General features: G+C 45.8%; 2 protein-coding genes across 2 annotated transcripts; both read left to right on the plus strand.

Annotated features, from left to right (window-relative positions):
* The first annotated feature begins 3,229 nt into the window (after positions 1-3,229).
* On the plus strand, positions 3,230-5,317 carry LOC103672541 (keratin-associated protein 16-1). Its single transcript, XM_008701252.1, has one exon. The coding sequence runs from the start codon at positions 3,315-3,317 to the stop codon at positions 4,923-4,925; it is 1,611 nt and encodes a 536-aa protein (XP_008699474.1). The 5' UTR covers positions 3,230-3,314; the 3' UTR covers positions 4,926-5,317.
* Positions 5,318-10,082: 4,765 nt separating this feature from the next.
* On the plus strand, positions 10,083-11,319 carry KRTAP29-1 (keratin associated like protein 29-1). The gene has a single exon (XM_040639884.1). The coding sequence runs from the start codon at positions 10,083-10,085 to the stop codon at positions 11,064-11,066; it is 984 nt and encodes a 327-aa protein (XP_040495818.1). The 3' UTR covers positions 11,067-11,319.
* The last annotated feature ends 276 nt before the right edge of the window (positions 11,320-11,595 follow it).

The raw sequence follows: 11,595 nt of genomic DNA on the forward strand, positions 1-11,595 counted from the left end.
TTTGCCATTTCTAGAATCTCCTGTAAATGAAATCTTACAGTGTGAACTCTTTTCCACTTAGAATAACAGTATTTATATTCATCCATGTTTCAGATACCAATAGTTCATTCCTTGTTGTTAAATAATATTACATTGTATGAATAAAGTATATGAAAAAATATTCAACAACCGATGGGAATTTGGGTTGTCTCCAGTTTTTGGCTATTATGAAGAAAGCTGCTATGAATATTCATGTATAAATTTTTGGGTGGACATATGTTTTCATTTATTTTGGATAAATACCTAGGTTTTGGATTGCTGGATAAATAGTATGGGAATGTATAACTTTATAAAAAACTACTCAACTGTTTTGCAACTGTTTTGCCATACCATTTTGTATTCCCACCAGCAATGTCTGAAAGTTCCAGTTTCTCCACATCCTTGCTAACACTTTATGTTGTCAGTCTTTTTATTTTTAACTTTTCTAGCAGCTGTACAGTGGTAGCTCATTATGTTTTCATTTCTTGGTTTCATTTAAAAGCCCAGCAGCATTAGCAGTGTCTTACTTGGGAAAGAATTCAAAATCTGAGTCTGCCCTGATTCAGTTTCAGACTCTACTACTTATGTCATTTTTGCTCTTGTTGGAATTGGCCTCTTAAGAACTAGCCCTTTAATTCCCAGGACAAAACCACAGCCAGAGCATGAGCACGCCAGTAGGACAAAATTGCCAAGAGACCAACAGGTCTGCATTGAGTAGTTGTGATTCAGAGTAGCTGATTTTTGCATTGCTCATGGTCATGGTCTCCAGATGGGTGAGAGCAGGGTAGTGATTTTTTTGAATTACTGACAAAGAGATAATCTTCTTAGTTGTCCACAGAGGTCTTCATTCATTCATCAATAAATGTTAATTGTGAACTGCCTATGTATCAAACATTGCTCTGGGTACTGGGTATATATCAGTGAATACACAAAATCCTTGCCCTCGTGGTGCTTATATAATGTTAAGGGAAATGAGAGCTATAAGAATAAAGTAGGAATAGGCTTGATTGTTAAAAGATCTGCTCATCCATATAGCAGGGAAGGATTCTTTGAGATGACATTCCATCATAACAGATGATGCCATCTTGAATTTCTCTGCTGAGAGAGTTTATAAGGGACTTTGTGCGAGGAAGGCCATCTCCATGTGCATTGCATTGCTGGCTTAGCTGCAGAAGAGAAAGGGCATGGAGAGGAACTGGAAAGGTGGAGATCAGGATATTGGGGGCTCCTTCTCTGCTTTGCCCTCTGCAAAGTTGTCCAAAAGTCTTCTTTTCCAACTGTCTGAGAGCTACACCTCAAGGATGACACTTCTTGTTCCTAATCTTCCATTTTCAACCAAGTCTATTGATTCTGCCTCTTTACAACCACTCATATTGCTGCAGGCCCAAGGCACTGCCCAGTTTAGGTTGTCACTATGAAGCTTTTGAGGAATTGCCCCAGACTCCTAATGGTCTCCCTGGTTCCAGACTTGCCCTCCTTCTCCCATCCCTTCACCACAGCCAGAGAGGTCTTTCCAAAGGGCAAACATGGTCAAGTTACTCCCCTGTTTAAAACAACCAGGTGTCACTGTAAAATCTAACTACTTATCATGGTCCACAAAGCCTTTCATGATTGAGTGCCTAGTACCCTTCTAGTCCCATCGCTGTTCTTTCCTGTCCCCTTGTACCTTTCATCCTGGCTATGGAACCATTTACTGCTCCCCAAATGTATCATGCTTTTGAGAAGGCTTCCTTAATTTCCTAGAAAGCATGTTGGTGTTTCTCCTGAGTGCCTCCATAGAACCCAGGGCATCGTCTGTCATAGCACTTGTTTGTGTACTGTACCATAACTGCTTCTGGGTGTATCGGTTTCTCTCCTAAACTTGGACTCCTTGAGACAGGAATTGCAGCTCTTTTTTTTTTTTTTTGTATCCCTTACACAGAACCCAGTGATGGCTGAATTGAATGGATGAATAGAAGAGAAATTGAGTGAGTGATTGCATAAATTAATGAATGAAGGGAGAGATGATGAATGGATGGCACAATGGCTCAGCTTTTCTAAAGGAGAGCCTGCATTTACATTGATGTTGAAAGCACATAGTGGAGGCAGGTCTTTACTGAGCAAGGATGTCAAGCCTTGGTGTTTAGAAACCTAGGGTACATTTCTCATCTCATGTCTGTCTCAAATAGTAGCATTGACAAGCTTTGAGAAAGCATTTGTATTCTTTGCTTTTTAAACAATGTCTTTGCAAGAGATCTCTTATCTTTCCCCTTGGTCCTTTGGGTTTTGGAGGTGTCTTTAGGAGCTATTAAAACCACCAAAATCAAGAGGGATTCTTGAGGGCCACTGAATGCTAGAGGTGTGGGTGGGTGGAAGGAAAATAGGGAGGAAAAGCAGAGAAGCTAGGTCAAGTGTTTCCTAGGGACAGGTAGAGCCAGTGGTCTGGGGGCAGGGGTGTTCATAGAACAGGATGGAGGACAACACAGTGGGCTGAACCTATGACATGTGGCTTTGACAAAGTCTCCTAAGAAAGATCAGAGTAGACAGAATGGTGAGGAGAAAGGAGGGCAGCCCTAGATTAGGGCGCAAGCTGGGTGGGATCTTTAGCAAGTGACTTAAACTTTCTGATTCCAACCTTTTCTTTCCTCCTCTTTACCTATAACGGGGGGAGATGAATTCCTATTTCAGGGGAAGGCCGATGGTTTTAAATAAGACCATTGCTGTAAAGTGCAGTCATTTAAAATCCAGCCCAGATAGCCTATCTCCCACAGAGCTCACCACTGCTCCCCTCTACTAATCCCTATATGTCTATTATTGACTTTACAATAGCATTGCAATGGGTTTAACTGAATATGTGTCTGCCCACCAGACAGTGAGATCTGTGGGATGGGTCAGTGGGTCCTATTCATGTAGGCACACCTGTGTTCCCCCCCAGGACCTGGTACAGAGGACTAGAAGATGGATAAATTATAAGTTCCTTTCTTCTTCCCCTGCTCGTGACGCTCAGAAACACAGATCATTCAGTTTGAAGGCAATGATGCTTATTCCAAGATGACCTGTTGCTCCAAGGATTCCAAATTTAGCAAGTCAATAAACAAACAGCTTCTTTATGGGTAGATAAACAACTTCCAGATCAACAAACCTTGGCATAATAAGATGTTCCTCTGAAAACTGGCTCAAACAGCAATGAGGAAAAGATGCAGGGGCTCCAAACAGCACATGTCAGTGAGGGGGTATAAAAGTGAGGGCCTCAGAGAGCTGTCCCAGTCAGGCAGCACCCCTCTTAGCACTCGCAAGGGAGCAGAGGCACCTCCACCATGTCTGGAAACTGCTGTTCAAGGAAATGCCCGTCCGTGCCAGGCATCTCTCTCTGCTCCACTGAGGTGAGCTGTGGAGGGCCTGTCTGCTTGCCCAGTTCCTGCCGGAGCCAGACATGGCAACTAGTGACTTGCGAAGGGAGCTGTGGATCATCTAACTGTGGCCCGCAGTGCTGTGAGCCCTCCTGTGCCGTGAGCAGCTGTGCCCAACCTGTGTGCTGTGAAGCCACCATCTGTGAGCCCTCCTGTGCCGTGAGCAGCTGTGCCCAACCTCTGTGCTGTGAGGCCACCATCTGTGAGCCCTCCTGTGCTGTGAGCACCTGCGCCCAACCTCTATGCTGTGAGGCCACCATCTGTGAGCCCTCCTGTGCTGTGAGCACCTGCGCCCAACCTGTGTGCTGTGAAGCCACCATCTGCGAGCCCTCCTGTGCTGTGAGCAGCTGTGCCCAACCTCTGTGCTGTGAGGCCACCATCTGTGAGCCCTCCTGTGCCGTGAGCAGCTGTGCCCAACCTGTGTGCTGTGAAGCCACCATCTGTGAGCCTTCTTGCTCAGTGAGCAGTTGCTGCCGACCTGTGTGCTGTGAGGCCCCTTCCTGCCAGTCAGTTCTCTGTGTACCCACTGCCTGCCAGTCCATCACGTGCAAACCCAGCTGCTGCCAGCCAGTCATCTGTGAGCCCAGCTGCTGTTCCGCTGTCTGCACTGTGCCTACTTCCTGTCAACCAGTGGTCTGTGAGCCCACTTGCGGTCAGCCGGTCTGCCCCACACCTAGCTGCTGTCCATCTGTCTGCTCTGTGGCTAATAGCTGCCAGGCTGTCTGCTGTGACCCCAGTCCTTGTGAGCCGTCTTGCTCAGAGTCCAGCAACTGCCAGCCAGCTTCCTGTGTGGCTCTGGTCTGTGAGCCTGTCTGTCTTCGCCCTGTTTGCTGTATTCCAAGCCCCTGTGAGCCACCTTGTGTCTCCAGCACTTGCCAAGAGCCGTCTTGTTGCATCTCCAGCATCTGCCAACCCATCTGCTCTGAGCGCAGTCCCTGTTCCGCAAGTATCTGTGTGCCTAGTCCATGTCAACCTACCTGCTATGTAGTCAAGCGCTGCCGGTCCAGCTGCCGTGAGCCTGTTTCCTGCCCATCTACCTCCTGCCAGCCACTCTGCTGTCGCCCGGGGTCTTCTGCATCTGCCATCTGCCAACCAACTTGCTCTCGGACTTTCTATATACCCAGCTCCTGCAAACAGCCTTGCACCCCTTCGGTTTCTTACCGCCCAATCTATCGTCCAATCTTCTCTGGACCCATCACTTACAGGCAGCCATATGTGACATCCATCTCTTACCGCCCTGCCTGCTACCGCCCATGCTACTCCATCCTGCGCCGCCCAGCCTGTGTCACTTCCCTCTCTTACCGTCCGATCTGCTCCCGTCTGCCTTGCGTTGACCCCTGTAGACGGGATTGCAAAAAATCTACTTCTAGCCAACCGGATTGCACTGACTCAACATCCTGCAAGGCTGAGGTCTCAAATGCCAGTCCCTGCCAGACCAGTGAGGCCAAACCCACCAGCCCAACCACCCGTGAGGCCGCAGCCAGCCCACCGACTGCCACCAAGCCTGCTGACCACTGATCTGGCCTCAGCCCACTGATTCCTGCAAAGCAAACCTCCTGCTAGAGGGAATTCTCAACTACCTTCCCCAAAGCTCACAATGACTTAGTTAGAATCTTTCAGCATCATCACTCCCATCTTCTTACACTTCAAAGAACTCACCAGAAATGTCAGGCTCCTAATGGTCCAAATGAAGGTGCCCTGGGCACCTAGATGGGGGTCATTCTGGGTTCCTGCCTGCTGCCGCCATTAATCTGAGAAGAGCTCCTTCACCACATAATCTTGAGTCTCTTTCCCAGCATTAAGTTTTTTCTGTCCTCGTGCATGTGCTTCCTTACTGGGTGTGCTCACATTCCTTGGGGACTTCATCCATGAGAAAAAGATACTTAATTGTCCAATAATAAAGTGGCTAAGTTGAAGTGACATGCTCTTCTCATTGTTAATATCATATTCTCATCAGCTAACTTGGTTTGTCTTTGAAAGCAGCTTCGTCCATTCATCTACCCAACAAGCTTTATTAGACAACTGTTAGCCAGGGACTGTGTTAGGCTGTAGGAATGAGAAGACTAATGTCTCAGTCTTTGTTCTCAGGGAGCTCACTACAGGGACGGGGTGGGGATGACAGATAGGCAGAGAGATAGTTACTTCATTGCACTGTGCTAAGTACTGGGAGAGAGGCATGTATAAGGCAGCTTGAACTCAGCAGGGCATGGGGGGAAGTAGGGAAGAATTTTTAGGGAATGTGATACTGAAGCTGAGTCTTTCAGCACAAATAAGAATTAACCAGTTCAAAACCAGAAAGGAAGCGCTTTCCAGGCAGAGGAAACATACCAATGAATGAGGCTTGTGAGCACACCATTCATTAGTGAGGCTTGGGCAGAGGTGTGCTTAGAGGCAGGTGAGCTCTGAGGTCAGCTAAGTAGACGGTGACCTGCCCTTGTCGGGCCTTGTAAGTTAGATAGAGACATTTTATTTTGGTGCAGGGATGACATGAAGTCATCGAGGGGCCATATTACAGGGCAGTGACATGAAGAACACTGGGTTTTAGAATGGCCTTTGTGTGGAGAACCAAATGAAGGAGCATGGACTTGGATATAGGGAGACTGGAGAGCTAGCCAATGGCTTTGGGGTCCACAGGGGGATAAAAACAAGTGGGAAGTTACACTTACAATAAGGAAGATAACCTGGATTTCTTGTGCTGTGAGCTCATTTCCTGCCCCTCTACCTCCTGCCAAACTCTCTGCTGCCACCTAGGGTCTTCTGCCTCTGTCATCTGCCAGCCAACGTGCTCTTGGACTTTCTACATGCCCAGCCCCTGCAAACAGCCTTGTACTTTAGGTTCTCCTAGTCTCTGCAAGGCACACTCCTGTGTAAACTCCATACATACTCCCTTGCAATCCTAAGGACAGAGTCTCTTCGAAGTAGTCACTTAGTGCACAGCATAAAGGGCTATCCCTAGTCCTCAAGGTGCAGCTTGGGCTATCCTAAGGACAAGAGGGGGTGGACCAGGGCTTCTCAAATTTAGTGTTATTGACATTTTCAGCTGAATAATTCTTTGTTTTGGGGACCACCCTTCACATTGCAGGATATTAAGCGGAATCCCTAGCCTTTACCAACTAAGTGCTGGGAGCAACCCCCGAGTGTGATGATCAATGTCTCCAGCCATTAGCAAACATCCCTGGGAATGGAGGGCAAAAATCCCCCCTGTTTGAGAACGACTGGTTATACAGTGGCAGAGGGAGAAACTCAAAGGTGGAACTTAACCAGGACATTGGCGTCAGGGTTACTGTCTCATTAGGCCATTGAGATTTATCTTTATATCCTCACAGAGCCAAGAGGAATTCGCCAGGGTTTTAAATCTCTGTCCCAAGCACAGTCCCAGTGATTCATTTAATCATAGCAATTCTGTGAGGTAAGAGTTCTTTCCCTCTATTTTATAAGGTAGATATGAGTGACAAACAATCCAAGGGCCCATAAACAAAGAAAATTGTGGTACATTCACACAATAAATACTATGCTGCAGTGAAAACAACTGGACAGGTACGCCTGGGTGGTTCAGTCAGTTAAGCATCTGCCTTCGGCTCAGGTCATGATCCCAGGGTCCTGGGATCAAGTCCTGCGTTGGGCTCCTTGCTCAGTGGGGAGCCAGCTTCTCCCACTGCCTGCCACTCCCCCTGCTTGTGCTCTCTCTACCTCTGACAAATAAATAAATAAAATCTTAAAAAAAAGCATCCCCCCCAAATCCCACAACTGGACAATGGTCATATGCTAAACAGGGGTGAACCTATCAAGAGTAGAGCTGATATAAATAATCCTCAAGACCACATATATGTTTAAAGCTCAAAAACAATACCCATACATACATGCATACATGTATGTATGAGTATACACACATGTATACATATGTACATACATACATACAAATATATACCTTATATATATTCACAAGGGAATGCGAAACACAGAATTCAGGATAGCCACAGGGAATAAGAAACATACAAGAGCAACATACCATGCTGGGGCACTTGGGTGGCTCAGTGGTTAAGCGTCTGCCTCAAGCTCAGGTCATGGGATTGAGCCCCGCGTCAGGCTCCCTGCTCAGTGGTAAGCCTGCTTCTCCCGCTCCCTCTGCGTGTGTTCCCTCTTGCTGTGTCTCTCTGTCAAATAAATAAAATCTTAAAAAAAAACCATACCATGTAAATACATGTAACATACAGAACATAGAGTTCTGTGCAAAGTTTGTGTTTTTTATGCATCATCATGTTTCTTGATGTGATCACAACAGCCCTTGGTGATATACCAAATGTCTTTAGTGCCTTGAACCACAGCAAAATGAAAGGTGTCCCTATTGAGAGATTTCTTTTCCTCATCTTTATTGAGGTATAATTGACAAAATTGTGAGATATCTGAAGTGTACACTGTGATGATCTGATATACGTATGTTATCATGAAAAGATTCCTCCCGTCTAATTAATTAACACATCCATCACCTCATATTTCTGGGAGGGAGGAGTGTAAGAACATTTAAGCTCTCTTAGCAAATTTCAGTTTTGCAATATGGTGTTATTAACTAGAGTGACTATGTTATATATTAGATCCTCAGACCATACTCATCTTATAGCTGAAAGTTTGTACCCTTACCAATCACCTGAGAAGTTTCTTTAGGAGGAAGAAAGGCAAGAACAGAATCAGAGGAAAATGGATACAAAAATGGATTGTTTTAAGACAATAAAAGTGGTATGTATGAGTATAGGACATTGACACCTTCTTCAGGTTGAAGTTAACACGGTTTCTCAAAAATATTCATGTTCCCATTATGACTGACCTATTTGGTAAGACCGAAAGTACTTCTTCCGGAAGGTGAGAGCTTTGGGATGTAGACAGGAATAAAACAGAGTGCAGTGATCCCTATAGTTTGCAAGGTGCCAAAATGATTAGCGATGAGTTGGATGGCAAAAGGAGTGATTGGTGCTGTATCACAAAAAGCAATGATAGAGAAAAGGTATTTTAATGACAAGGGTGAGGATTTCCCAGGCATCATTTTGATCAGAAAAATTTCTCTTCCTTTTAAAATGAGGGTGAGGAGGAGGGTGCCAAGGAGAAGATATTCTTTAGTTGGTACTTTGAAAAGTACCTTCCAGAATTTCTAGCATTTTCAGAAATTATGAGGCAGCTAATAAAAATAAAAATAACCTGAGCAACAGCAAAGTGGCTAATTAATAAACTCTCAGTACTTTGAATACTTGGGTAATGAGCTAACACGTCTGACAGATGAGTTAGTAGCAGAGCCAGAAAATGACACTAGCCCCATTGGGATCCCAAGGCCATGCTCTTTCTATCAATCTCTGGTGTCAATCTCTGGTGTGAACCAGGTCAGGCATGGACCAGTGTGGGATGCTGATGTTGGCTGGTGATACAGAGCCAGGATGAGCCCAGAGAAAGAGGGGAAGAATGAGGACAACCAACGCCTCATAAGTCCCTCTTGGAAGAGGTGATTTAACACTAAAATTCCTTTGCAGTGATGTCCCTCTATCACTTTTGGTTGTTGTAGTTTCATATATATAGAATTTATATGTTGTGAACTCCATGATATGATTTAATCCTTGGCAAAATACTTTGCAGTTATTAAAATTTCCAAATTAAAAGATTGTCTTTGGGTGTATGGATAAGTAGAGTTAAGTACTCATACCAGTTTAATCTAGTCACTGGAGTGGATGAATGGTCCCCAGCCTGGGCCCTGGGTCACCTTCCCATGAGTCAGTGCACTGCTAACCAAACGTCAGTCTTCAATCACTATATTACAGTCTTTCCCTTCCATTCCAAAGTCAGGAGGTCTAACAGATGATTAAGATCAGAGGTTTTGGGGTCAGCCCAAACTAGGTTTGCACCTTATTTCAATCTTTTATTACTTGCATAATTTTGGGAACAGGATTTAAACTCTCTGAGTTAGTTTTGCTATACCTCTAACATAGTAGCGAGAATTACACCTACTACCTAGGGTCATTGCAAGATTCAATGAAAAATGAAATCAAGGACTTGGTATATAGTAAGTATGCTCTAAATGGAATGGAAGCCATTCCTACTACTACTGCTGCTATTATTATTAGTGGTACTAATAAAATTGAGTTTCAGGAAAACCAAATGGGAAGGTTCTAGAAAGAGGTGGAGACATTGAAGTGCCCTTGGGATGCACTGTCTGATTTTCTGTTTGCCATCTTGGACATCACCCTCTTTCAACTGGGTCAAGGCTTCATTTCCCGATTGTCTAAATGGTGCAGAACTGCATTCCTGGAGGAAGAGCAGGCTGCTTTGGCTGGGCTGAGGCCTCCTGATGAAAGGTTAGTTCAGGGAAAGGCCTGCTTCAGGGAGGCTGGAGAACAACCTGTAAAAGAGACAGCTCATCCCAGAGCAGGAACATCATCAAGGAATCCAAACTCAGCAAAGAAAACTCTCAACTCAACAGACAAGTTTTGAAAGTGGGGGCAATATCTGTCCAGGCTCCTGAAGCCTGCTAATCAGATGTTTGTATGCAAAGGAGTAGAAACAATAACAAGGAAAGATGCTCTAAGTTGTACCAACACCCGTAGTGAAGGACTATAAAAGCCCCCATGTATTAGATGTCTTTTGCACTCAGGTATACTGAGTTTGCAACTTCCTAGCAAGGTTAACACCAGCGCCATGGGGGACAGCTGTTGTCCCGGAACCACCATGGCCATTCCAGCTGTGCCCACTTTCATGTGTTCAAATGGTGGTGGCTTCCGAAATGGTATCTGTTTGCCTAGTTCCTGTCAGAGCAGAACGTGGCAACTGGTCACATGCCAAGAAAACTGTCAGCCATCTAGCAGTGCCCCAAGTGGCTGTGAGCCTGCTTCTTGCCAACCTACCTGCCTTCCAGCAACTTCTTGCATTGGTTTTGTCTGCCAACCCATTTGCTCCTGCACAGCCTGCTCTGAGTCTGGCACTGGTCAGTCTCCTTGTCTGGTTAGCTCATGCCAACCCTCCTGCTCGGAATCTATGAGTTGCCAGGCAAATTGCTGTGAAGCCAGCCTTGACCATCAAAGCTCCTGCCAAGAACCTATCTTTGCGTCCGGATCACGTCAGGCAGCTTGTGGCCAGTCGGTCTGCTGTGACACCAGGTCCTGCCAGCCATCCTGCTCTAAGGTAACTTCCTGTACTGAAAATTCTTGCCCACCAACCATCTGTGTAGCTAGTCCATGCCAGCCAACTTGCTACCAACCAGGTTCATGTCAACCCATTAATGGTGAAGATCAGCTCTGCAAATCAACTTATTACCAACCCATCTGCTACATTTTCAAGACTTGCCAATTGGTTCCCTGCATGCCTGTTCCCTGCCAGCCATCAACTTGTGTGTTCAGTTCTTGCAATCCTACATGCTATGTGTCCTCCCCTTGCCAGCCACTTCACTGCCAACCAGCGCCTTCCATATCCTTCATCTGCCAGCCAGTGGCTAACTGCCAGCTCCCATGTTCTGTAAAGAACACTTGCAAACGAGTTTCCTGTGGCACCATGCTTTCTGGCCAACCAACTTGTGATGGATCCACTTCCTGCAACCAAGGTGGCTGCAAATCCCCTTGCTGCCAACCAGCTTGCTGTGTGACAGGTTTAGGCAAATCATCCAGCAGTGGCTGCAGTGGCTTTTGACCAACTGCCCCAAGTCTCTGCAAAGCCAGCACCTGCTTGCCAACTTCCTGACAACCCCAGTCACGAGTCCAGCTTCTGTAAGGCAACACTTCTCTGATGCAGCACCCTTCACACCTCTTCTGAGGCCTGCCACTATCTGCAAGTGCATTGCCACCCCATGGTGTCCTCTTCTGGCTGAGCGCAAATGCTATCTGTGTGCTAACTCATTCTGAGTCCAGCCACACATTCCAGGTGCTGATGAGGGAATTTGTCCAGCCACTAAGAGATCTTTCTTCACCAAGGAGAACCTTTCTGCAATCATGGTCCACACTACAGCTTGCATTTCCTCATGTTGTCAATTCATTTCACCTCAGCCAAGCTTTCTCTCCAGTTTTTCTTTCTTTTGATGTTGCCCAGTCTTTAAAAAAACTCCTTTGATGCCAACTGCTAATAAAAATGTGAGTGGTTAAGCATAATGAACAAAACTCTCAGAATGTTTTCATTCCTTTCAACACACCCCTACATAGATTTCCTTCAGGTCACATTTGAA

Source organism: Ursus maritimus, unplaced genomic scaffold, assembly GCF_017311325.1.
Source record: "Ursus maritimus isolate PB19 unplaced genomic scaffold, ASM1731132v1 scaffold_24, whole genome shotgun sequence".
Lineage (NCBI taxonomy): Eukaryota > Metazoa > Chordata > Mammalia > Carnivora > Ursidae > Ursus > Ursus maritimus.